The sequence below is a fragment of the Otolemur garnettii genome, unplaced genomic scaffold, assembly GCF_000181295.1.
Source record: "Otolemur garnettii isolate 467f Iridium unplaced genomic scaffold, OtoGar3 scaffold00001, whole genome shotgun sequence".
Taxonomy (NCBI): domain Eukaryota; kingdom Metazoa; phylum Chordata; class Mammalia; order Primates; family Galagidae; genus Otolemur; species Otolemur garnettii.
The window spans coordinates 36,198,008-36,225,731 of record NW_003852396.1 but is presented as its reverse complement, the minus strand read 5'-3'; the positions used below and the strand labels follow the sequence as shown (position 1 = coordinate 36,225,731).

The following is a 27,724-nucleotide window of genomic DNA, read 5'->3' as shown; positions in this document are numbered from 1 at the left end:
CTAAAGACTAAGAGCTATCTGGTCTAAGAAGACTGCTTTACTCTAAGACATTCTCGTGCTCTCTCTCCCTCCCCAGCTAAAGTAGATACCCCTCAAGCACCTAAGAGAAACTGTTCCTGAGCAAGGTAGCTTAGTGGTCTGTGTCCAGAACCTACCTAAACTGGGCCCGTAGACCTGGCCAGTCCCAGGCCCTGACAAGTGGTGTCAGAAGCAGATCTTGACAATAGACAACTTGCTTCCACTGCCTCCTTTCGGAAGATTCCAGCTCTCTGTAACCTCCTTTAGCTCATGTTCATCTATAGTACTTGTTATGTTCTGTTTGACATGTTAAGTTTATCTGTTTACTTATTTGTTTGGCTTCCTTGAATAGAATGTCAGCTTTTAAAAAGAAAGTAAAAAAATAAAAGCAATGAGAGCAGGGCCTTGTCTTACCAGCTTTATTCACTGCTGCATGTCCTATCAATAGAATCTGGTACATACTACAATTTCTTTAATTATGAATATAGTACGTATCAATAGACATAACCAACCTCTGCAAAACCGGCTGGCGATTTGAATAATTTTTAAGACTATGAAGGATTCCTGAGACTGAAACTTTGAGAACTGCTTTCCCACAACATCCAGGAAGTGAAACATGAAAATGGGCTGTCCTGGCTCGGCGCCTATAGCTCAACCGGCTAAGGCGCCAGCCTCGTACACCTAAGGTGGCAGGTTCGAATCCCCAGCCCGGACCCGCCAAACAACGATGGCTACAACCAAAAAATAGCCGGGCGTTGTGGCGGGCGCCTGTGGTCCCAGCTACTTGGGAGGCGGAGGCAGGAGACTAGCTTGAGCCCAGGAGTTGGAGGTTGCTGTGAGCTGTAATGCCACGGCACTCTGCCCAGGGGGACAGCTTGAGGCTCTGTCTCAAAAAAAAAAAAAAAAGAAAATGGGCTGTCCTCTGGACAACTTCTGATCAGACTGTTTTCACTTTGAATCATTTATCAACATCTTAAGCATTCCGAGGTTATAATTTTGAATTTCTTGCTCTTATTTAATTCTTAAAGACCAAGCTTATTTTTGTCTTGTTTTTCCATAGTTGTTTTTCCTATAATATTTTTACCATACTAAAAAGGATAGAAACGTCCTCAATTTCTAGTTACTATACTGACATTGTTATGTGTGTAGTTGGAAGAGACGCAGTCATTGTGATGCTTCCCTATGGATTCTTCAGTGAAATCAATCTCACTTCACCCTATTCTTTTCATCTTTTCTCTAAGTGTGACAGTCTAGGGTCCACTTGCCTAAACCTGATCTTTGCAGCAGCCTTCTAACTGGTTCTTTGGTGATGCCTCCTCAAAACCATCAACACACCAACACCCAATTCACTGTTTTCATTCATATAAACATTTGCATTTGACCTCTAATTTGAGGTCACAGTGGAGAGGTGGGCACTAGAACTAGACTTGGGACTTGCTTTTCCCAAAAGGATGTGGTAAAAGTGATGAGGCAAAGTCCCCAGTAGCCCTGTGTGCTTCTTCCCTCTGTCTCAGGCATCTGCCTCCATCATGAAGATGAACCCAGGTTAGCCTCCTGCAGGATCAGAGACCATGCAGAGGAGTGCCCCGTCATCCCACCCATCCATCCCTAGGCAACTGACTGAAGGTGCACAAACACACCTGCTCAGCCACCCTGTTGACTCCTGAGAAATAATTAATGATTTGTGTTTGAACTCATTGAAAAATTCAGAGTGGTTATATAGCATAATTGTGGCAACAGGTAACTAACTGCCATAGGATGGGGTGAGAGATTCTGAACAGACCTAGAGACAGAGATGGGTATAGTGGTGTGTCTGCAGTGGTGTGTAGCCCTGGATGTAACAGGAATGTTGGGGTAGGAGACAGGAACTCTGAGCCACATGTTCTTAATCTGAAAAGTCGTAATAGCATTCACAAAACAGGGTTGTCATGGACATTGGACAAGATAACAGGCAAAGGGACTGAATACCATCCCCTGCAAGTTGTTTCTAAAGAACTCCTCCTTCCAGTCAGAAAACATTGATCTCCTACTCTGTTCCAGGCTCCATGAAGTAGTTGGGTAACACAGCATGAACAATGCAGGCATGCACAAAGTAAATTTTGTGCTTTCAGAATGAGAGGTCAGATGGAAGGCAGAGAGAACCAGGCAGATGCGGATAGGCAGCAGTGGGGCAAGAGGAAGCTGAGCAATGATAACAGCAACTGTGACTGTCAGGTTTTTAGCTACTTTTATTATAAAAGTAAACACAATGGATAAGGTGCATACCACATTCATAGTTTTTTTTTTTAATTCATTACTTTTATAGAGAAAAATAAAACAAATTACAGAAACTAGGCTGGAGTCAGGTTGTAAAGGACTTTTATTTTTTTTTATTTTTTTTTTTTTTGGCCAGGGCCAGGTTTGAACCTGCAATCTCCAGTATATGGGGCTGGTGCCCTACTCTTTTGAGTTACAGGCACTGCCCAAGGACTTTCTATGTTTTATGGAGTTTACCCTGTAAGCTGTAGTTGCCATCAGAGGTGATAAGGCAATGATGTCGAAACTCCAGCAAGATTACTCTGGTGGCAATACAAGAAGCCCTGGAACAGGGAGAGACCAAGACAGGAAGGTCAGTTACAAGGCTCTTGCAGAGGTCAATGCTAGTGATTGTGAGAGCAGTACAGACAGGACAGTGGGAGAGGTTACATTGTGGAGGAGCCAGCCCGCCTTAGCCTGGAAAGAATGCATCTGTGAAATATCCAGAAGGAAGGATCTTCTGGATATGGTCACTGGTCAGATGAGGGCCAAGGTAGTTGGGCGGTTCTAGGATTTCTAGCCCAGGAGAGTGTGTGTGGAACTATTTTGTTAACTGATCAAATAGGGGGGAAAGCAGAGGCGTTTTATTTTTTGAAAATTTATGAAGAAAAGTCAAAACTACAAAATAAGGAGTTGGGGCAAGAAAAATGACCTTTCTTGGCTAGAGTTTTAAAGAATGATTTAAACCAATCTGTTTTTGAGCAGGAATCATCATCAGATAGCAACCAAGAAAATAGACATGGTCTTCGTATTGTGACTCCTGATGAGATCAGAAATAGCACTTCTGGGCCCAGGCATCTGCTCTCAGATAGATCACTTCCATCTATGTGCTTCTGACAGTCCTGGAGATGGCTCCTCTGGCTTTGGTCTCTTCTTCCTATATACCCTCAACCACCTCTACTGCCAGTCTGTTCTGTAACCTGTGGCCAGAGTGAAACTCCTCTGAGCTCTGACACTCGCCTACTTGACACTTCTCAGCAAGACAGCACAATGGGAGAGGTTACACTGTGCAGGAGCCAGCCTGCCTTAGCCTGGATTTCATGTCTGCTGTCTATTAGCTGTGTGACCTCGGACCAACTGTGTATCCTCCCTGACTTTTGGCTTCCTCATCTATAAAATGGAAGATAATTAGAATACCCATCTCTTTAGGGTTGTTGTGAGCATTGCATGACGTAGTCGTTCCCATAGGGAAACGCTTCAAGATTATATCATAAGCATGCAGTAAATAGTACTTTCTACTCCTCACATTCTTCTCATTCCCCACAACTTGCAAGTGTAAATGAGTTTAGCACAAAGGAGCTCTGCCCTTGTCTGGTTCTTTCATCTTCTCTCCACAACTCCTTCCTTCACCTGAGCTCTTCCGAACAATTTGCTCCACAAACACACTGAGCCCAATTATGCCTTTGTGCTGCCACGTGCAATTTCCTATGTTTGAAATGCCCTTTATTCTCCATTGAATTAGCTTTTTCATAACTAAAACTCTGCTTGAGTGTTACCTTCCAGGTTCCATAGTCCCTCCCCCCCCATTCTCCAGGGCAACCCTGTCCCTATCTGCCTAATGCCTGCCCCTGTGCTTCTGGACACCTTAGGTATCCCTCCATCTGAGTGGTCATCACTGCAAGTTGTTCTGGGTTTGCTTAGATGGCTTCTCCACTCAGTTGTAAGCTTTTTGAGGACAGGGATGTCATCCTGTCCAATGTTTCATCTCCAACGCCTGGCACAATGCCACATATTTCTAGAATTCGGCTAGAAATTTGTTGAATAAATGAATGAGCGATCGAGAGAATGAATAGATGTTCATACCCCTAGAGTCACAAGCTAACCTTCTGTTAGTATTTATAATGATAGGATTGGAGGTATCCTCATAGACCACAGGCCTCTCAGATAGATACACAAAGAGGTAGACACAGGCCTTTCTGAACCACATAGTGACCCACGGGTGTGGACTTTCCAGGAGAATACACAAGATAATCTGTACTGTACACACACTTCTAATGTTGCTGGCCCGTGAATGCAGCAACTCTGGGTACACATGGGCACACGCATGCGCACACACAATACCTTCATGTTCTCCTGAATTATACCTGCATCTATATCTTTGTTCCTCTCCTTTGTGGTAAACATATCTGTCACAAATTATTCTTAATATTTTATTTCTTACATTACAAACTAATGAACCTTAGGAGTTGGCTCACAGATATGTCTTATTTAATTTATAGTGTGATTTTGTTCAGTTGTTTGTTTTTGTTATTTTGCTTTGAATGGCTTTGAATATAGGGCATGCACATTTATATTATCTGAGTGGATCCCGGATGCATTTAAATGTATAGCAACAGACTTTCTGTGTTGAGACATGATCTAACAAGATATGAATTACTTAATTGAGCAGGGTGAAGGTTATTTGAGGGAACTGGTATGCACCCTTGAAATAAAAGAAACTGGACTACAACGGGTAATAAAATCTGCTATAATGGCTTATTTTGACAGCCTTAAGAATTTTTCTTCACAAGCTATTTACAAGTTAAAAAGAGGTTAATACTTTTATCCACACAAGAATGTAGCCCATGGAATCTTCCAAAGACTTGTCAGTTGGATAAATCCTCAATCTGGATGCCTGAGGCAACTTGTGCTTTGCAATAAATTCTTAAATGCAATGCAAAATTTTATTTTAGTAATGACAGTTATACCAAAGATTTTGAATAATTGTTAAATGTAAGTTAGATCGCATTCAAGTATCTTTCCTTCACTTGCATTCTAAATTGTGTATTGTGTAAAAGAGGATGGAAGAAGAGAGGGAGAAAGAGAGAGTTAAGATACTAAGATTTTTGCTTAACTCTCAAAAGATCCCTGGGGTTGAGGCCCTCATGTGGACATCATTTTGAGATCACCTCTAAATAAAGGCTGAAGACTTGAAGGAGCTTTATAGGGAGTGGCTTAACTATACAGAAATTCTCTCTATCTTACTTATCCCCAGTACTTGGCCCTTAGTAGTTGCCCACATAATATTCCTAGAGGGTTTCCCAACTCTCTAAATGTGTGTGTGTATGAGAAACCCTGTGATCTGACCTCTGGAGACACCTCCCTCTCCCATGATGTGTTTGCCCACACAACGGTGCTGACTTGAGTCTTTAAGACTTTAGTGGAAATTGTATAATTGGCATAGCCCCAAGGTTGGAAGATAGGAAGATCAGTCTTCCAGGAAGAAGGCAAGTAAAGCTAATTAGCAGCCTCAACTGGATTTCCACCCCCCAGTGTACATGCCCTATGTAATTACCTCCCTGTGGGTGTGGGTAGGACCTGGATATAGGACAGGAAGGCACTCTGATGGTGCTACAATGTGACACAAAGGTGAAGGGATTTTGCAGATATAAATAAAGAAAAAATCAAATCAATAATCAAAAGGAAGATTATTATGGGTGGGGGACTTAATCAGTTAAAAATCCTTAAATGAAGTACTAGGTGCTTCCTGAAGAGAAGCACTCTCCTCCTGGCCTTGAAGGAGCAATAGCCATGTTGTATAATAACTACTTATGGAGAGGGAAGTCCTATGGAGGCTTCTGTCCTACCACTAAAAGCAGAGGACCTAGTTAGCCATGTGTGGACCCCCGACCCACAGAAACTCCAAGGTAAAAAAAGCTGTACTCTTTTAAGCTTCTAAACCTATGGTAATTTGTTATATAGCATTAGAGAACTGATACAGGCACAGTTACTAATATAAATGGCAAAATAAAATTAAAAAGCAGCATAACATGTAAAATACAAAACAATGCATGGTAGGGAAATAATTTTAGTGTCTATCCCTGGACAGAAACCTCTGAAAATGATGTTGGAGGGGGTCACAAGTCACACGGCTATGATTGTTTATGTTCGGTTTGTCTTTCCCTAAGCCGAGCTTTGCATGGCCTCTGCCATGAGTATTTCTATAAATTTCTATGGCCTCTCCCATGGAAGAGCCTGACCTAGACTCAGTGAAGATAGAAATGAGGATGCAAATATGCTTATGGCCTGGTTGAGGAGTCAAATGCACACAAATACATGTGGTTGAGTATGTGAGATGCTCCTTTGGAGGCCGAAGGGCCTTTCCTAAATAAAAAGGCTGGGAGATTTGAATGGATTGTTTTGTTGTTGGTAACTGATGGCAAATGGAAAAAAAAATAATAATAATATACAGAAGAGTAATGTGATCCATTTTATGTTGTGGGAAACTGTGGTCCCTAACCCCTAGGCTGCAGACCAGTACCAGCTTGTGGCCTGTCACATCACTGCTGAGCTTTGCCTCCTGTTTCAATACCCTTACCTACTACATCCATGGAAAAATTGTCTTCCATGAAACAAGTCCCTGGTACCAAGAAGGTGGGACTGCTGGTCTCCGTGATAGCTGGAAGACCAAGGGAGGCAAGAGAGGTAGTAAGAGAACATATGTGGGATGCAGACGCCTCCCATGCACTCTTCCATCCCTAAGGCACAGCACAGGGACCATCCAGTAGTGGGCTCAATAGATGCTGGCTCACTCATAAACCAACGGATCATCAGATGAGAGCTCCAGAGGCGGCAAGCATGGACCACAGAGCTAGAAAAGAGACTCTTTCAGGCCTCCAGGGTCTGGAGCATGAAGCAGAGAATGGGAGTTGAAAATCTATCAGGTCCAGTCTCAGGACCTCTGTTGAACCAGAATAGAAAGAGGTAATAACCTCAAGGTCAAACAGGCTGAGAGTATCCAGGGATCAGGAGCAGCTCAGGGATCCAATCTAGCACCACTGTTCAGGCTTGGAGTCCTGCCTGCCCCCCAGTATGAACATACATTCTAGCTCAGGCCACATTAACACCCAGTCCTCCATCAGTTTTTTAGGCAGCCTCTGTCCCTAGTCTGTGGCCCATCCTCATCCCTTCCCCCCTTTCCTTCTCTCACTCCATGCTTACTCCCAGCTGCTCCCTCTTAAGATCATGTCAGGGCATTGTTCACTTGACCAACCTGATCAACTGCTCCATATTATAGATCCGGCATCCTCCTCTCTTTATTGTGACTGAGGGATACAACGTTCCTTTTTATCCCCTCTGCCTGTGCTACCAATCCCTCCATCCATTCACTTGTTTTGTTCACTTACTCACTGAAAATTATTTATTCAACAAGGATATCATTCTAGGCACTAGAGACACAGCACTGAACATGAAACAGAGGTCCAGGCTCTCATAGAGCTGATATTATAGATGGGGAGGTAAAGAACAGGCGAACAAATGAACTAAAAGATTTCAGAGTTATAAGTGCTCTGAAAAAAGAAAAAAAAAGTTAAGTGTTCCCAAACTCCTCAGTTTTCTATCTCAACATATTTTACCCCAGCCATTAAATGACCTCAGCCCAAAGTCTAAGAAGCATCCTGGACTCATCCCTCTCAACACATCCTTTACTTTTAATTACCAGTCACCAAATCATGTGGATTACAGCTCTCAATGGCTCTCAAATCCATCTGTTCTTCTCTGGCTAATGGTATTTAATGATGACACCATCTCTTTTTTTTTTTTTTTTTTTTTTTTTGAGACAGAGTCTCAAGCTATTGCCCTAGGTAGATGCCGTGGCATCACAGCTCAACACCATCTTTTTGCCCAAATTTCTACAGTATTACCCAACTGGTCTCTTCCCTCTGATTGTACCTTTTTTCTCTGTATCATGACCCAGCTTAAAATGGTTCAATGGTTCTCTATGGTTTCTGCAGTCAATGTCAACACCTTTAGCTTTATAAGCACACAAGGCCTCTTGTTATCTGTCCTGCTGAAGCCTTCATCTATTTCCCTACACTCACCTCCCTACACAGCTTTCACTCAGCCATATTTACAGGTCTCCACATCAGGGTGTGACACCCCTCACATCCTTGGTGTATTAGGCCTTCACTTGAAGTGTTCCCTGCCCATTCTTCTCGAACTTCTTTGTTCAAACTCAAATCAAGTGTTACCTCATTTAGGAAGACTTTCTCTCATGGTGACCACGGAGTTCTTTCAAGGTTTACAGAGAGAAGATACATGAAATCCTCCACACAACAATGACACTCAGTTTATGTGTTGTTTCCCTGACAGAGTTTCATGAATAAAGTTTTCTATTTGCTGTGACACCATCTCAGAATACAGACTGAGGTGGGAGACATTCTCCCATTGCTTTAATGAAATGGACTCATGCACAGGAAATTTCCCATGTCATGTTTGTTTATTGCTTAATACTTTTTATCATATTTTGAGCTGCTAAACATTCTTCTTAATGGTCTGAAAATTATTTTGATATATCCCAAGATTGGAGACAAATCCCTTGGGTATCACCATCCCAGACAGCACATGCAATAATAATTCATGCAGTTCCCAGCTCTGAGGGTTGGCTACTGCCATTTTCAATTTCAGACTGTTTCTTGGCACAAAGCAGATCTCTACTTCCTGGGCACTGGTTGTAGAGTCCACCAACATGCCACTATCCATGGAAAAATATGGGGCCACACACCTCCATCAAACCAAGATCCATCAGGTGGTGGCCTCCATGGGCTGACCTCTGACATTAGAAGGCCTGCCCTGACTTTCTAGGGGGTTAGGGGCTAGGCACTCTGTAAAGGGAAAAGCTGCTTTCTGAGAATGGATTTTCCTTTAGACATCTGTTCCTGAACAGCTTTCTCTCCCAGCATACACACACAAAACACACATCCAATTCTTACTCTCATCACTAGGTCAGACTTTCTAACTGCACTGAGTCTGGTCTGAGCCTGATAGTCCCTAGAAGCGGTAGGAAAAGATGCCGTTCTCTTACTTGCATTCAGCAGAGTCTGAATCTTTTTCTCCTCTTCAGCTTCTTGAAGTAGCTTTTCCGCCAGTGTTTTGTCCTCTGATTCTATGCACACATCAGATTCTCGAAGGTATTGTAGGTAGTCAATCTCCCGTTGGGCACGTTCGACTCTCAGTGCCAAGGTATTCACAGCACTCTTATAGTCATTGGTGTGGGTCTGACATCTCCCCAGCATCATGGATATGTTTTTTGAGAACTCTTGGAAGTCTCGAATGTATGCTCTCGTTGTTTGGGTACATTTTTCCAGCCCTTGCTTCAGTCAGAAAATAAATTCTCAAATTATTGCTAGTTATGTAAATTACCCAAGTAATACAAATAATAGAAAAATACAAATAATCAAAAAGGGGAAAATAAAAATCATAACCTCTAAATTCAAAGGTACTATTGATACTTTAGACCTGTAGGGGTGTCCAGCCTGTGGGCCACATGAAGATTATTTGAGAACTGTTTTGCTTATCTATGGTGTCAAATATTGTGAAAAGTATGCATGGGCCTTTTTTTATTTTGTGCTCATCAGCTTTCATTAGTGTTTGTGTATTTAATGTGTGGCCCAACAACTCCTCTTTCAATGGGCAGCAGAAAAGAAAAAAGGTTGGACACCTGTTTGCAACCATTTAGCCATACATACATATATATGTATATATTTTAAAATGTGATTTTTTAATCTATATATTATGTTACATTTTAATTTGATGATATATTGTGAACATATTTCAATACCAATTAATATATGTGTATACCTATAGCATAAATTTAATAAGAGAGCATTCCTTTGAATTGATATCCCATTGTTCTGTTAGACTCTTTTTGGTATACATCTATATATAGTTTTCAATTTTTTGTCATTCACACAAAACAAGAAATAAAAGTATTTGTGTTTATATCTTCATGTACTTATCTGGTTATTTTCTTAGGATAGATTTCCATAATTAGACCACATCCCCAGCACCTGACCTAAGGTCAACACCTAGTAGTACTGAGTAGATATTTGTTGAATGAAAGAATAAAGGACTAGAAAGGGGACTCATGAGTCAAACAGTATGTGTACTTAAAGATCGTTTGGCACAATTTACCAAAAGGCTCTCTACTAATGTAAAAATTTATACTCCATACAGCAGTATGCAAAGCTACTTCATTTTGAAGTAGGAGGAGAGCCAGAAAGAGTGAGAGAAAAAGAAAATTCTTCCCTAAATCCCTATCCTTTTTTGTTTGTTTTGTTTTTGAGACAGAGTCTATGCCCTAGGTAGAGTGTTGTGGCATCATAGCTCACATCATCAAACTCAACCTCTTGGGCTCAAGTGATCCCCTTTGCCTCAGCCTCCCAAGTAGCTGCACTACAGGTGCCCACCACAAAGCCAAGCTAGTTTTTCCTATTTTTAGTAGAGACAGGGTCTCACTCTTGCTCAGGCTGACCTCTTAACTCCTCTAATTCCTGAGCTCAAATAATCCACCTGTCTTGGCCTCCCAGAGTGCTAGGATTACTGCTCCTGGCCCTGATCCTCTTTTTTTCCTACCCTTCTGACACACACTTCTTAGGCTAGAAATTAATTGTATTACTTCCTTGTTAAGTGTCTGCACTGGCTAACTTGGCTTTACCTTCAGGTCAGGACTAGGGTGGGAAGACCTCTACAGACCACATCCCTGTCTTTTTTTCAAATCCACATCCATAGCTATGAAAAGTCTCAGCAGTTCCTCCTCTGCAGACTAACTCTTTTTTTTTCTTTTTTTTCTTTCTTTGTCGCCGTACGTAGAGTGCTGTAGTGTCACAGCTCACAGCAACCTCTAGTTCTTGGGCTTAGGCGATTCTCTTGCCTCAGCCCCTCAAGTAGCTGGGACTACAGGTGCCCGCCACAACGCTTGGCTATTTTTTGTTGTTGTTGCAGTTTGGCCAGGGCCAGGTTTGACCCTGCCATCCTGGGTATATGGGGCCAGCGCCCTACTCACTGAGTCATAGGCACCACCCAGACTAACTAACTCTTAAGATATTAAAATTTTGTAGGGATTTGGCTGGCTCTACTCTTAGGGAAAGTCGATGCTAAATGCAGAGGGACCAAGACTGAACACCATTCTGTCAATATTAAGGAGATGAGACGGAGAAACGGGGTGTCTGGGGAGGAAATATTTAGGAATATTTCATTCAACACCTCCAAGCCTCAGTCTGTTGGCTGCACAAACTTGGGAGATGCTTTCAGCTTGTGCAGAATTATTTTATCCTGACTGTAAATATATGACCGATAATTTGGATGTGAAGATTTTTCGGGAAAATATAGAAAATAATTATTAGAGATAAAAGTGTTTTCAAAAGAAGATAAATAATTTATCTGTTTAACTTGTACAAAAGCAAAGCAGCAAGAATGAAATAGTCAGTACCAGGGTGTGGCAAAGGATAGAGTTACGTTTGCCCTGTGGGCCTGTCCATGCTATGAAAATGTTGGGTTTTGTATGAGGTGGCAGCTTAAATGTCCAAGTCTAATTTGGCAAAAGAAGTAATAGCTCCTCGGTGTACTGATATCATGACTTTTTATAGTGAACTAATGACTTCTCATAAAAGGACAAAATGAAAAGTTAAAAATCTATCATGATCCTAATACAGTAAAACATGAAAAAAGTGGCCCCAATTTTTAATGTCCACATTAAAAGAAATCAAATGACAGCGAAACTATATTTCGGATATATATCATTGTGCCAGGCAATGTTTTAACTATGGATTAAATCTTCAGAATAGCTTTAGGAAGGGGTGGGAAGGTGCGGCTTTCTGATTTCAAGGTCATTCTTTTTTAAGCATCCAAGGAAGTAAGAAAAGCTTCATCTTTCTCTGCTGCACCCCTTTTAATGAAAGGATTTGCTATGAAAAATTTGGATTCAGTCAAGAAGCCACACTTAATGACCAGGAAGTCCACGAATTTCCTTAAGGCTTCCTCCCCACTGGGAGCACTTAAAAGTGTAACTCTGGCAATGCCTTTACCAATTACTATCTGGGAAAAATGCATTTCAGGAGATAAGGAAGCGTGGGTGACATAAAGTAACTTCCAGGAGGCATGTTCCCTTCCAAGGTGCCCAGATGCCACCTACCTCCAAGACTCGAAAGCGCTGGTAGATGTAATGCACCATGCCTGGGTCCTGGGCACACTTCGGAGGGGGCAGAAAAGCTGCAAGAAGCAGAACCAGCAAAGCAGAAGCTCGCCAAAGGGCCGCCATCATCCTGCAAACCACCACGGGGTGGAATCTCTTATGCTGTAGTTCCCTAAGAAGATTCCAGGGTCCAGGTGGTGGTCTCCTGCTTTCTATCTGCTGCTGTAGCAAATCCTCCAAAAACAGCACCTTGTACAGCCAGAAAGCAAAGTCCGCTTGTTATTCCACCCGATGCATGATCTCAGTCTGCAAACTGGTGATCAAGTCCAGCTGTTGGCGAGCTGGTCCCTGGAGGCCTTGCAGGCCAACTTGTGGCAGAGAGTTCCCCGGGTCCAGCATCAGTTGCCCTCACCCTTGACACACAGGGACCCTCCCCAGCTTAGTGGTGGCACACTGCTGCTTCCAGGCTTGGGGGTGTGTGTGTGTACTGGGGTGGGAGTGGAGAAGGCTTCCCCTGGCCCCATCCCCCTCCCCCATCTGTTTCCTTTTTACTTTTACTTTCCTCCTCCCTAGTGAATTCTGCAGACCAATCACAGGCCTGACCCAACACAAACCATTTCCAAGTTCTCAGAGTTGGAATCTCAGTTTAGCTTCTGGCAAAAACTCCCAGGATTTTTTTCCCAGAAGTCCTACTGGGAGACCCCACCCCTCCTCCAGACTCCCTTTGCATTCCTGCAGCTCTTAAAGGCACAGCAAGGAAAATGAACATTGATATATCACTATCTCTGAATAGCCAGTGCATGGGTCTGCATCATCTCCCATTGGGCAAAAAGTATGGTGGGCAGATGGCATCTGTGGTTCAAAGGGGTGGGGTGCTGGCCCCATATACTGGAGGTGGCAGGTTCAAACCCAGCCTTGGCCAAAAAAAAATAAAGTACGGTGGGCTACCTACAGGCCTGGCTGTCCAGGCTGACAGCTGAAAAATCTCAGGATTGAGCTGAGAAGAATGTGGTTAAGAGAAACAACAATTATTGATACAATGATGCTTCCAGAGCCAAGCCAGCAGGAAATGAAACTCCTTTGTAAGGAAGTCCTTGAGTATTCCCAAGCACTAATGGTAGAATTCCCTTCCATGTAGCTGCAGATTTGAAATAAGTAGGGCTCAACTCCTGCAAGCCCCTGTTGGATTATACACAAATCATATCTCTAGGGCAAAGTGGTAAAATCTCCCAATTTTGCCTTTGCCATCCAGCCCTCTACTTATGTCAACCTCTCTTTCCATTGGTAAGCCCAAGACTTTTTATGCCTCTTTCTCAATTACTTAACAAAGTGAGGAAGTTTGGGGCATTTCCACTCAGATGCGGGAAAATCGCCTGTCGGGAGTCAGAAGACCTGGGTTTGCAATGGTCCCTGCAAGAGACACTAATAGACTGAAGCTTTCCACTGGTGGCTCTTCAATTTCCTTGTCCTCTATAACTATTCCTCCCTATCCCTCTTCTATATGACCTTAGCCCTTAACTATTCCTCCCCACTCTCTTTGCTAAAATCCTAAACACTAGCACCTCATCCTTAAAACCAATTCCTCCTATTTCTGAGAACCATCTTTGAACTATACCCTAAACTAATTGAACTTGCCCTGACCCCTCCTCCAAAATCCTTACTAGAAATTTAGCCCAACTCAGGCTCCTTCTCCAAGTGAGAGTGTTCTCCCGGAGATTTCCCATGCCTGACCTTTTCAAATAGGGTCTTATAGTAAAGGTGCCTTAGTTGATTTTCTTCCACAAATGCCTCAGCCCTAACTTTGAGATTGTGAAATAAGATGGGGAAGGTCCAGGAGAGGAAAACTCTTGACTGCCTCATAATTAACTTTTGGGTGGTGGTGTTTGGGTTATCATTTCTTTGGTTTTCTATAGCTTGCTGACATTTTTTTTACAGTGAAAGATACAAACAATATTGATGAAGTGTAAAGAACTCCTGGAGAGGCAGTGGATGGGAATGCAGCGGGAGGTCTCAGTTGCAGCACAAAGCCTTGGGCAGCTTTCAGGGTTGCTTATGTCCCTCTCTTTCTGAGGTGGATCCAAGGAGTTAGGGAAGACCTGGCAAGCATTCCCCTATGGCTGTCAGTGATTCAGGCCCCATGACACACTCTCTGCAGCCACCAGCTTCTTCATAGGAACATGCCTGGCCTCTCTGCTCTGACTGGTCATACCTAGTCTTGGTTGGAGAACTTTATTCTGTAACAGGGCAGCAATTCCCATAGCTGGAACCCAAACCCATCAGGATTAATGAGCCATGGGAAAGAAACCCTCGTGTTCTTCTGACCAGAGGTTTCATAAGGAAAAACACAATTCACTTTGCCTTTGGTCCCAAACTTGACTGGCACGCAGTAGCCAGCTGTGACCATCCTTATTCAGAGCAGTGCTGAATAATGGGTGCTATGTCAGTGAGGGTGGACAGGATGGCTTGCTGCACCTGCAGTTGGGCTAAATCTTCCAGTTTTCTCTGTTTTCTTCCTTACATTCCTGGCCTTGACCACTGCTATAAGCTCACTAGAGATGACAATGATCAAGCATAGTGACTTCTCTCTTCTCCCTTGCAAGTGTCTGATTTTTTTTTGCTTTCCTGCCCCAGTATCCTGAAAGGGGGAACTTAAGCTCTTTGATATGTGCCATTATTTCCTCTTTGTGGTTGGATCCACATCACTGGTCCTAGATCTGCAAGTTCAGCCCTGAGGTGACTGTTTTTCCTAAATGACTAGTCATACTGCACATGTTCGTGCTCAGCCCAACTAGCCCACTGAGGCTGATCCCATCCAGATCTTCTGTTTTCTTTGGAAATGTTTGCCACCTCCATCACTGCTGACACCTTTTACTACTGCACCATCACATTAACTGACCTCTTGCTTTCTGGAGCCTTCTCAGCCCCAGTATCCTCCACTTTGCTGAGAGGGGCTGGTCAACTCCAGGGAAGTCTGTGAGGGGGAAACTCTGCCTTTCGGAGGTGGCAGAGCCCAGCCCAACAGCATCCCATCTGGGATACAAGAATTCATCTTTTAGGTACTGGCAGGATGTCTCCTTTATCCTCTTCTCTCCCCTAACCTCTGCTTTTCTCTTCCATCTTTCATTGGCCACACTTTCTCCTCTTCTTTCTAATAGCTATTTGCTTTAAATCATCTTCAAATCTTCCAACCGTTGCAAGTTAATTGTATTGTTTCCTGCACGAGTGATTGGAACAGCTTCTAATTCCTTATCTTTGTCTCTTTAGATGAAGCATTTGCTGATTTTATGCCAGAACGAGAGCTTTTTCCAATGTGACCTCAGCCAACCTTCCTTACTTCACCTATTAGCATCTATCACATTCATCTTCCACAAAAGCCACATCAAATTGTCCCCAACCTCTCCATGAAACTTAACATGGACTATCTTTGCTTATGCAGACGTCTCAGCCTAGAATGTCTCTCCCTTTTGTAACTCATGAATTCTTACTCGTCCTTCAAATCTCCCTATCACCTCTTCACCCCCATTCTAGGCAGAATAACCCCCGTGACACATTGAAGTCTGAATCTTGGAAATTTGAGGGAGGGCTAATCATGCATAGGTGCGCTGGTTGAGAGGTGTGGGCTCCCTGCATCTGGGGCAGAGGTGTGTAAGGAGGACGAGAAGAAATGTCACACTGCTGTGGGCTGAAGGGTGGAGCACCCAGATTCATGTGCTCATATGTTGGAGCTGTAACACCCCCAACTTCAGAAGGTAATTGTAATTCAAGGTAGACTTTTAAAGAGGTGGTTATGTTAAAATAAGGTAATTAGAGTGGATTTTAATGCAGTCTGACTAGTGTCTCTATACTAAGAGGAAATTTGGACATACAGAGAGACTTCAGGGGCACAAATGCTCAGAGAAAAGATCATATGAGGATGTGGTGAGAATATGGCCATCTACCAGCCAAGGAGAGAGGCCTCAGAAGAAACTAACCCCCTGACACCTTGATCTTGGATGTCAGGCCTTCAGAACTGTGAGAAATGAAATTCTGGTGTTTAAAGCCACTCATCTGTGGCATTTTGTCATGGCAGCCGGAGAAAACTAGTACAAGCATCCACTGAGGTGCTGGAGGCAATATGAGGACAAAATGGAGCAGTTCCAAGGGGAGTGCGGAATGTTTATGGCAGGAAGTACATTGATAAGAGAACTTCCTGGGTGATATACAGATGATCCCAAGTTCAGGACTAAATCTTGAGCTCCAAACGCTATTTCCATCTGCCTACTGGACATCTGCACTTGGACGCAGAATAGACATCTCAAACATGGCTCATCTTTTTCTTTCTATTCAAACTTCTTTACATTTTTTTCTCTCAGCAAGTGGCACTACCTACTATCGATTTAGAAATGTAGAAATATAGGGAATATTGTAGACTCTTCCTCATTCGTATGCTCAGTCAGTACACTAAGATTTATTAAGTTTATCACCGAAATATATGCATATATATATATAGAGAGAGAGAGAACATCTCCTTCTGTTTTATCCTACTGCTACTTCCTTACTCAAGGCTTCTTCATTTTATACTTTTTATTCATTAATAAATATTGTGGGGTACCTATTGCATTCCAGGTATTGGGTCATGCACTAGGAATACAATGACAGACATGATGGACACATTACTTGCCCTCATAAAGGATGTATCTAGTAGGGGAGACGATCACAAGGATACTGAATTATAATGCATTATAATTTTTCTAATTAGGCATTGAAAGAGATGATGAAAGTGATGATGAAAGTACTCAATGTCGGGATGGCATGAAGGTAGAGCACTTGAGTTTGGTGAATCAGGGAAGACTTCCTAAAGGAGGAGACAGCTTAGCTGAGAAATAAAGAATGACTAGGCATTCGCCTTATAAAATGGATAGTGGGCAGAAGAGGTGGGAAATGCTCTAGGCCAGTGTTTTTCAACCTTTTTAATCTCATGGCACACTTGAACCTACAGTTAAACTTCTGTGGCGCACTTAAATTAGGTTGATTTAAAAAAGAGTAAAAAGAGGCTGGGCGCCTGTAGCTCAAGCGGCTAAGGTGCCAGCCACATACACCAGAGCTGGCAGGTTTGAATCCAGCCTGGGCCTGCCAAACAACAATGACAACTACAACCAAAAAATAGCCAGGTTTTGTGGTGGGCGCCTGTGGTCCCAGATGCTTGAGAGGCTGAGGCAAGTGACTCGCTTAAGCCCAGGAGTTGGAGGTTGCTGTGAGCTGTGATGCTACAGCACTCTACCCAGGGTGACAGCTTGAGGCTCTGTCTCAAAAAAAAAAGAGTAAAAACAAGAATATACTTTTGGGCAGCACCTGTGGCTCAGTGGGTAGGGCACCGGCCCCATATACCAAGGGTAGCAGGTTTGAACCTGGCGCTGGCCAAGCTGTGACAAAAAATAAGCGGGCATTGTGGTGGGCACCTATAGTCCCAGCTACTTGGGAGGCTGAGGCAAGAGAATCGCCTAAGCCCAGGAGTTGGAGGTTGCTGTGAGCTGTGAAGCCACAGCACTTACCAAGGGTGATAAAGTGAGACTCTGTCTCTTAAAAAAAAATAGAATATGTTTTCTATGCTTTGAACTTCTTTTGAAAATAATTTAATTAATGATCTTTAAAAAAATTTTTTTTCAGCTTTTTTTTTGGGGGGGGGGGGCTGGGGCCAGGTTTGAACCAGCCACGTCCCTTATATAAGGCCAGCGCCTCCCTCTTTAAAATTTTTTGCGGGGGCAGCACCTGTGGCTCAAGGGATTAAGGCGCTGGCCCTGTATACTGGAATTGGCGGGTTCAATCCCAGCCCCAGCCAAATAAATAGATAAAAATAAAAATAAATTTTGTGGCATACCAGTGTGCTGCAGCAAACCAGTTGAAAACCACTGCTCTAGATAGAAATAATAGTCTATGCCAAGACCCATACGTCAGAAAGAGCTCAGTGGACTTGAAGAACTAATAGGAGTTCTGTATGAACTTTCTGTGACTGAACTGAGTGAGGGAGCTGGGGGAATATTGTAGGTCAGGCTCCCCAGGAAATAGACTCTAGGTCCAATTTATGTGCACGATGTTTCTTGGGGTGTGCTCTTTGGAGCAACACCTGTGGGTGAGTAAAGGAAGCATGACTGGATAGAGAGAAGGTCAACTGCAGGGCAGTTGCGACACAGGCCTCCATTGATTTCACGAGGATCTCTAGAGCTAGGAAAGCCCAATCAGATATGTCCCAAATTGAGGCCAGGGGACCAGGCCCTGACACTCCTGCATTAAGCAGTCATTAGATGTGGGCTGCTCCCAGAAGGGAGAATATACAGTCTTGGGTGAGGCAGTTTCCTTTGGCCAAGGGCAGTGCCTGGGGAGGGAGATGTGTTAGCACAGCCTCACTGCACAGCTGGGGGAAGGAATGTCCTCATCCTAAAGGGTAAATTCAAGCAAAGCAATACACCACAGTGTCCACTTCAGTAGGACAGCAGAGGCCAGTCTTTGCCAAGTTTGTAGGACACACCGAACAGGTGATATGGTAAGAACAATGGGAAAACAACTAGAGTTTCAAGTGAAGCAAGAAGCAATATAAACAGATTTGTGTTTCAGAGAGATTTCTCTGGAAGCCAGATAAAGGATGGATTAGAGGCCAACAAGGCTAAATTCACAGTGAGAGGTAGATTAGGCTTTTGCAGTGACTTGGGGGATATAATGAGAGTGAAAATGAAAGTAGTGTCAGTGGCAGAAAGCGAGCTAACTGGATGACTTTGAGAAGTATTCAGGATATAGAATTGACAAAACTTGGTTGCTGATTGAATGAGAATTAAAAAAGGAGTCGTCAGATTGATGGCCAGATTCTGTGTTCACAACAGCCTCCTTCTGACCCCTCCTAATCTGGCTCCTGTACCATAGCCAGGGTGAAGGAGTTTCATTATGTAATTTCCCTGCTTGGGAGTCTTGATTGTCTGCCAACTCCTTCCCAAGAAAGTCTAGATTTCTCAGGCTAAGGGAAGTCTTTGCAAATAAGTTACATCTAAGCTAAGACCTATAATTTGAAGGCAAAGGAAGAGTGAGTGCATAGAGGAGTTGCGTGCCCCATGGAGGGGACAGACGCAAATGGCCCTTTAGAAGTAGCTCTGACCAGCAAGGCTCCCTCTCAAAGTTGAGCATATTTCTTCCAGATCCTTTCCCTGGTGCCCGGTTTTTCTTTGCCACGTATCTCCTATTCAGTCTTGGAGCCTTGTTTCATCACCATGCTCTTGCCTAGACTAATTCCTGAACCCAAAACACCCCTCTTTTCTTGCTCTGAGCTTATATTTGCCTTTATCAAATTCTTACTCTCTTCAATGTTGTGGTCAGGTTGTGTCACCTGATGGCCTCTCTGACAAATGCATGGAAGGTTGCATAGCTGCACACAAGTACCTCAGTTGGTTGTTGGGGCCACTTATTGGACTTTAGCATACACTCCAAATCCAGTCTTCTTATGAGGGTTCATTGCTCTCTACCCCTTAGATAGAGCTGATAGATTTGTGGTAATTGCACTACGGTTCAACATATCTCACATACTTGTGAAGATAAAGTTCTTAGGTTTGCAAATCATGCACTGTGGTGGACATGTTGCCTCAATCTGTAACTGGTGGGAATGAGATATTCTTCATAAATAAATTGTCAGAAATACAAGTTTTCTTTTCCCCTGGAAAAGAGGTTTTTTATCTTAAATAATTTAATAGAAATCTTCCCAAGTATATTTCAAGCTTATTTACTTATTTTACTTATTTTAAAAGCCATATGTTATTTTTTTAATCGTGTAAGATAATAATTATAAATATTAGCTATTGTAGCATGTACAGCTTTCTTTCAGAGATTATTAGAAGTATTTACTGGCTAATTCTTTTTGAATAATCATAATTCATTATGGATTTTGAGTTCCCAGATCTATAGTTTATATTTTCCTGAACTATCTCCCTTCCCTTCTCTGCCTCTACCCAGTTCTTTTTAATAAGGATATGCAACAGCTTCATTAGGATTAGGTATGGATTTTGACTTTAGAAACTATCTGAGGCTGCCCTCTAGTCTGCTTGCCCAGTTGCTGTGTTCCTCTCTCCTTCCTGGTATTAGAGCCTTTTTCACTGGCTTGCTTTGGGTCTCCTCTGTAGCAAAGCTATAACTGAATTTGGGCTTATTATTCTGCTTTACTTCAGCAGCCTTCCAGATCATAAGCCTAGGTTCTATGCTGTAGGTTTCCAGGATACCCCATCTCAGTGACCCTCTTAGAGAACCATGAGAACCACTCAGACAGACTGGGGTGGATATTTAATGACATCCTCTCTGGGAAATCTCACCCAGCACTAGGCTCTGCCATGCAGCTCCCTCTAAGGAAAGTGCAGACGTTTGGCAGATAGGGAAGGTTGGGGGCTACTTTTCAGGATTTAAGGATCATCTTATTTCCTCTTGGGCTGTAAAGAATTTCTCTTCCCTGATTATTGGGTATGTTTTAATCTGCGTGAAATCCCAGAGGCCCTTCCATATTTCAAGGAGGAAACTTGAAACTCATACTTACATCTTACTTTCTACCTTTCCTCTTCCCCACCTGAACCATTAAAAATTAAACCTGAACCATCTATGCTCTGTGATAGCTTTCCAGGGAGAATTTAGCAAGGAGACTTATACCCCCCAAATGCAGACCACTTGGGGTGAAGGAGGAGCTTCGAATGAAGAAGGGCTGGCCTGAAATACCAAATTAATTGCTAAAGATGACACAGTTAGTATCTTTTTAGTACTTTGGAAAACCAGAGCTAGAGGCTGGTTTTAGTGATAGGAAGGAATAAGAAGGTTTATAGTAAGTGTGCCAAGGAATACTTAATGTGTCTTTATTGAAGCCTTGAGCCGAAGAGCATATTGCCTTCCAGGATCTTACAATTTAATAGGCCACACACACTCTTTCTCTCTCTCTCTCTTGCACACACACTTACTCATTTAGAAAAAAAATGGAAGAGAATCCACCTGTGAGGGCAGGGTTGGTTTGTACATGAGTGAGAGGTTCTGAGGGGGCTTGAAACAGTCTCCTTTCTTAAATAATGTTGCATTTTCCCAGATAATATTAATTAATTGCCTACAGTTGTCTGTTCAAGTTTTTGCCTTGTGTGGAAAAGAAAGGAGAGAATAAAGGAATAGGGCATGGTCTATGGAATTTCATAGGGATTAATACTGTTTTAGGTTGGATTAAAAGGAATAGACATATTGTAGGAGAGATTCACATTAAATATTAAGAATAGTTTCTGACTGAGAATTTTTAGGTAAGAATAAAACTAAGAATAGTTTTCTGACTGAGAATTTTTAGAGTGTTGAAGCAAGTTGATATTTTTCAACTGGGTGATGATATATTTGGGGAATCATTTAAAATTTTTTAGAGAAACGTGTTAGGGTACAAGGAGAGAACCTCCTAGGAGACTTCACAATAACAATGTCATATGTAAACACTTGTGATACCTCCAATTATTGTTAGATATACCTTTAGTTACCTTCTGTTTTCACAAACCCTTTGCTATGAGTCACTAACTGTTCTTGTCTGTTTGAGCTGCTATAACAAAATGTAATAGACTCGGTGGCTTAAACAACAAATATTTATTTCTTACAGTCTGGAGGATAGGAAGACCAAAATCAAAGTTCTGGCAGATTTGGTATATGATGACCTTTTCCCTGGCTTTCAGATGGCAATCTTCTTACTATATTTTCACATAGTGGAGGGAGAAGGGGTTTTGGTCTCATCCTCTTCTTATAAGAACACTAATCCCACCATGTGGCCCCACTCTCATGACCTAATCCAAACCTTGCAAAGACATATTTCCTATAGTGTTAAAGTCCTGTAACATGCAATGCTCTGAATGTCACCTCATTTTTAATTGTTAGGGAATAAGACATTTCTTATGAATAAATTTTCAGAAAACACGAGGTCCCACCTTTAAACACCATCATATTGGGGATTAGGGCTTCAATATCAATTTTAGGGGACATAAACGCATTCTCTAGCACTAACTTTCCTATTTACCAATAATGTTATGATTTGACATGAGTGAGAAGTTACCAAGATGTCACCTTTGCCCTCATTCACCTCACCCCGCCCCAATCCTTATCCTGAGTTTACTCAGAGCTCAGCCTTCTCAGTCTTAGACATTCTTTCTAAGCTCACCCATGCTTTATCAGAATTGCCTTCTGGCAGTGCCCTGCCTTCCTTCATCCCCCAGGATGGAACAGCTGCTTGCTCAATATACACTATGTGGAATAGCCTCCTTTAGCTCTCTGATACAGAAACCATGTGTATCAGTGTCCCTAAAACTTGCACACCACCTGTTGTGATCATTCTGGTTTGGCTTTTAAAGCCCACCTGGGAAGTTTTCTGTGATTGATAGAAACATCTCTGGAGGTTGTGTGTCTTGTCCTAACTGGAATGAGTCAAAGGCTGGATATGCCAGGGGCTCAGTCTACCAGAGTCTTTGTTATTTCAGCACTTGGTAACCACATCTCTGCATATACCTTCTGGAATCTTGCCTACATTTACACAGCTCAGAGAGAGATTGGAGTGCAGAATAGGTAGATTGCAGGGAGGGGGACTGATTAGTGAGAACCACTGATGGGGTAGGATGTGGATTAGTGACTTCTAAGGAAGGTGAAAGGTATATGAAAGGTGTAGTTACAGTTGGACAAGGCTTGCTGGCCAGGAGATGATAGCATGCTGCTGATGGTCACCTACACAGGGGTTCTTCCTGGCAGGAGAAGGGAAGTAGGCACCAGGGTCAGGGCTGGCTACCTTATGTGTGATAGCTGTGTCTTATGTGAGCTCTGTGTCTCCCCAGCATAGGATTTACCCTTGTCTCTCTACACAGGTTCCAAGTGAGGGCTTTGGGGTACTAGAAACATTTAGCCGACTGGGAACAGAGCCCTAGGGCTAACTGATGAGGGGTTACCTGCTGGCCCTGGAGAGCACCTCCTTTGTGGTCTTAGTCCAGTATCCCAGGACCAAACATAGGGTTACTTTTTGTGTGACTTAGTGGGATTAGAGCCTTTCACCACTAGAGGGCGAAGGCTTCTCAGGCAGTCATCTGACTATGGCCAAGGTACTACTACCTCCTTGCCCTTTTTAGATCTGAGGAGGAATGTATTCCATTCAGAAAACTACCCTCAAACTCTCCCTCCACTCTCTCTCTCTCCTCATCCAATAAGTCTGATTGATAATCTTGACCGAGTAGATAGAATGGATGTGGCAGTTTATTTTTAGAAATGTAGGCTTAGGTATAATCAAAAGACTAGATCTGAGAATCCACATCTCAACCCAGCACACCTGGGCCAGTGGCTTGTATGTACCATGCTGGGTGGGGAAGGAGGTCCTTGCTTTTGGTTCCAAGGTACCTCTGTCTTGTTGCTGTCAGAAGCACAGAACTGTGTGGCATGACTCCGGGGATGAAGATTTCTCTCACAGCCCTAGGCAAGGGATTATAGGCTGCTGCTTGGAGAAGTAGGCCTGGGAGGAGGGCTCAGCATCTTCCTTCTTTCCTGTCTCTCATGGTGAACCAACCACACACTCTCTTTCCCTCTTTTCTTCACTTACTACCTATTTCTTCATCCAGAAGCGCCTCTTCCCAGAGCTCTCTTTGCTGCTTCCCTCTTCCCTCCCTCTGACTTACTAATTAAGGACTATAAGGAGTTCTTTGGGCTGTAATTGAAAGAACCCGTGTGGTTATTTACCTCAAAATGGAATTTCCTGTGCTTCGAGAGGGCCAGTCCTGGTTCTATGATCCCTGGTAGACAGCACTGGTCATTACAAGGGTTTTCAGGACATTATCAGTCAGATGGGTCAGAGAGACAGTTGATATCTGTGGAAACCACAAACCTCTCCTCTGGAGTTAGCCTGCATGTGGGTTTCCAGGCAGCATGCATCTGGGTCTGCTCACACCTCACCTCAGCTACACGAGTTTCCCAGGATGGGCATAGCCGTTCCCTAAAGTCAGAGACACAGACACTAGAGGTAAAAGAGCACAGAACACACTGGGCCACTCCGGTCTCATGTGAGAAAAAACTGGGGTCCACGGCTGGCTTTGGCTTCGGAGGCAGGAACAGAGCCCAGCCTTTGCTCCAGTCCATGGCTCTACACACGGTATGTGCTGCAGCTTGGTCTTTGCTCTGTGCTCCTTAGGCTCCAGTCAGTTGTAAACAATGCATGTGAATGACAGCCTTTCAACAGAAATGGCGGCCCTGATAAACCCTACTCATTAGCGCTGTGGTCTCTGACATGATCCTTTCTTAATCCACATTTGATGGACCTGGAAAAGTGGGTGTAACCTCTAGTGACATCTTGTCTGACTGTAGACTGGGTTATGGAGGTGTCAGGTAGAATCTTGCATGAGAAGGGAGAGCTGCCATGACTGAGGGTCATAAGTATCTAGGGAGACAGGAGGCTCCCAAGAAGATTAGGATACCTGTGCTAGGTGGGTAGCAGCATTCAGGAGGCCATGCGTTCCCATGTAGTAATTCCTGTAAGATTCCTTGCTTCAAAGAGATGTACAAAGTCAAGTCTCCCCTCTTTGATGGGACCATGGCCTCCTCAATCATCTCCTCTGTCTAGGAAAGACAAGAAGCCACACAACAGCTGCTCTTGCACAATAATTGCATTTGCACTTATGTGTGTACAGTGGCCTGGGGATGCCAAGCACCCTGATATAAAACCCAGTGAGGGGCTGGCCCAAGGCAGGAAGTTCTGGGCAGGGGCTTTGCACGGTCATGTTTCTGTTGTGTCTAAGCTCTTTGGGGATTGCCAAAGTCCTCTTAAGCCCAGAGGGGCAGGACCCTGATGGCAAGGAGTGTCTAGGAAGGTGAGGGCTGGAGCTTACAGAGTTGTTCAGTGGCAGAGAAGGTCCTCAGGCCCCCACAGGACAGGGTATCTTCAACTGCACTCTGCTTGGAGGTAATTGGTTGGAGTTCCTTTTTAAACTTCTAGGGGCTAGCTGGTCTCCACCACTACCTCCATCTGCCGGAATCATGCAAATATGTTACGGTTTGGACCCAAAGAAGTGAGATCATGTACTAGAATGGTTTCAAGTGGTAGGAGTTTAATCTTTCTTACCAGAACTAAATCCCTGTATAATTTGCAGCTTCAAGCCTGAAATCTACCTTTCCCAAACTAGTAATTTTACCTTGAGCCCTGGAGTCCAAGAATGTCATGAGTTGAAGATAGGTAGGGGAATCTCTCTTCATTTATATAAACACTTCCCTCAGCAAGGACCTGCCCCCTTCATGCAGACATCAGACTGAAAGATCATACTGGAGTTTCCTGAGCCTGCCCTTCTTTTCCAAGCCGGCAAAGGCCCACAGTGGGTCCCCCTGAGTTCTTTAGGACTAGGCAAGCACCAACCACTACTTTTGCTTGGACTAGGGACATTGACATAATGCAGCTAATCAGCCAAATGTCAACATAATAAGTATTTGAATAATTTACTAAGCTTTTTGGGTTTTATGGGATTCTTTAAAGTCTGTTGTATTTCTTTTGAGTCCATTATTTATATTTTTGTTTTATTTTTTATTTTTCCTAAAAGTTCAAGATCAATAAGCTTTAAAACATAGAAAAAAGTTAGAGATGCTGCATTTGGGATGGATTTAGGTGATACTTCCCCTCACTGTGCTGCACATACACAGTGAATGTCCTTGTTCTCATCCTGTTTGGTGGCATGGTTACATTCTCCTTTGCTTTGTTTTAATTTTTATATTCCAGAGGGAGGGCCAAGGGGTGAACATCTTTCAAAGTCAAGAGGCAAAATCCCTGTGGCAGTTGCTGCTAAAATGGTGTTATCTTGGCTTAGAAGGCCCAGAGGGTTTGTTTCAGCTGCTAAGTGGACTGTTACAGCAAAGACCATCTCACCCACCCAGGCAGTCACTGTGAAAGCACCAACCAGCAAATGTTAACAACACCAGCAAGAGCCCAGACACTGCCTGACTCACTGCAGCAAGCCAGGCAGGACCAGTTGCACCTCACACGTGAATGCTAATGCCTCCTCGGTGTGGAGTTCAAGTGTGGAAAACACTGTATGTCAAAGTTTAGATGTCTTCCTGTTAATTTCATGCAACTAAATATAATTGTTTCAAAACCAGCAGTGCTGTTCAAAATACCCTGACACCTCATTTGCAGAGAACAAGGAAAAAACAATCTGTATTTTAGAAAAGTATTTATTTTGGTTGAAATACTTTTAACCCTCGAAGTTCTAATTCAGAAAATATCATATTGCTGTTCTTCCTTTTTTATTGCAGTGGCTGACACACCTTACTTCCCCCTGGAGGACTTGACATTGGGCTGCCTGAATCTTATTCTCAGTAAAACATTTTGTATTCACTTTTCCACTAGAAAATAAACTTATAAAATGGTGGCCATAATGTTGGGCTATAATACAGATTTGCTGCTTGGCTGACAAAGCCTACAAGCCTTGCTGGAGCCAGCAGGCCCAGGGAGTCCCCAGCAGAGCTCCAGTATGAGTGGGGCACATGCAGGCAGGGACAAGTGCATTCATTCCTCTTTTCAAAATGTACAATTTATGGCAATACCTTCCTTTATTGGCTTCTTACTTTGCTTGTACTTTTTAGTGTGATTTTAAGATTAAGGACTGTTTGAAAGCCTTGTTTTAGACATAAAAGTTTAAATTTAGTTCTCAAATTCCTTGAGGGGAAAATGTATCATTGCAAAATTATTATATTTTTCAAATAAAGGTAAAACTTGTTTCTAGAAGGTTTATTTATCAGTTTATATAATTCATATGCTTATCTCTGAAGGTCCGAATACAAGTGTCCAGATATTTGGATAAAGGAATTTATTCAAATATGAGTTTGGCAAATTGGACAAATTGCTTTTCATTAACAAATTCAAATTTGCATAAATTCAAAACCAAGCCTCAGGATGTTGTCACTATGCAATAGGAATTTTCTCTACATTGTGAGAAAGCTAATGTCATGGAGATGATGTTCACGTGGTAGAAAAAACCATCAATATTTCTATGTCAGATGCTGGTTTTGAAAAAATGTTAATGCAACAGATAATTATTGGAATAACAACTACAATAAACTTATCACTAAGCAAAAAATAAATTAATTTTTTTTACTATCTTTACTATTTGAAATCAAGTTAATTTTCAAAAAATAGAGAAATGGATAAAAGTAATACCATGTATTATAAACTATAAGATGCAATGTTGACTATTGTCAATACATTTCATATTAATAAATATGCTTTTATAATTGTCTGGCAATGCTCATCCAGCTTGTGTGGAGTAATCTTTATCTTAACATGAAGTTTAGGATAGTGGTACCAATGACTTATGACGACAGCACCCGTGGCCCAGGTCCGCAGTCCCTTTGGCCTATTCTTCCCTTTCCTGATGGGAGGAGGTATCATGAGAATCACTAGCTGCTGGCACTAGCTTTAGCTGGGGGACTCTAATGACATGAGGCTTAGCTAAGATCTCTGGACTAGAGGGCTGGCTCCAGATCCTCTAAAGCCTTCTC

The 27,724-nt window shown here is 42.8% G+C and overlaps 1 protein-coding gene across 1 annotated transcript in view; it reads right to left on the bottom strand.

Moving 5' to 3' along the window:
* OLFML1 (olfactomedin like 1) overlaps positions 1-12,672 on the bottom strand; it is a 28,544-nt gene extending 15,872 nt beyond the window's left edge. Inside the window, exons 1-3 of the mRNA XM_012801642.2 lie at positions 12,572-12,672; positions 12,203-12,332; positions 9,095-9,383 (exon numbers count right to left, since the gene is read on the bottom strand). Of these exons, the coding sequence (XP_012657096.1) occupies positions 9,095-9,383; positions 12,203-12,331 (418 nt within the window). The 5' untranslated portion in view covers position 12,332; positions 12,572-12,672. The remainder of the gene's footprint in view (positions 1-9,094; positions 9,384-12,202; positions 12,333-12,571) is intronic.
* Positions 12,673-27,724: the final 15,052 nt, after the last annotated feature.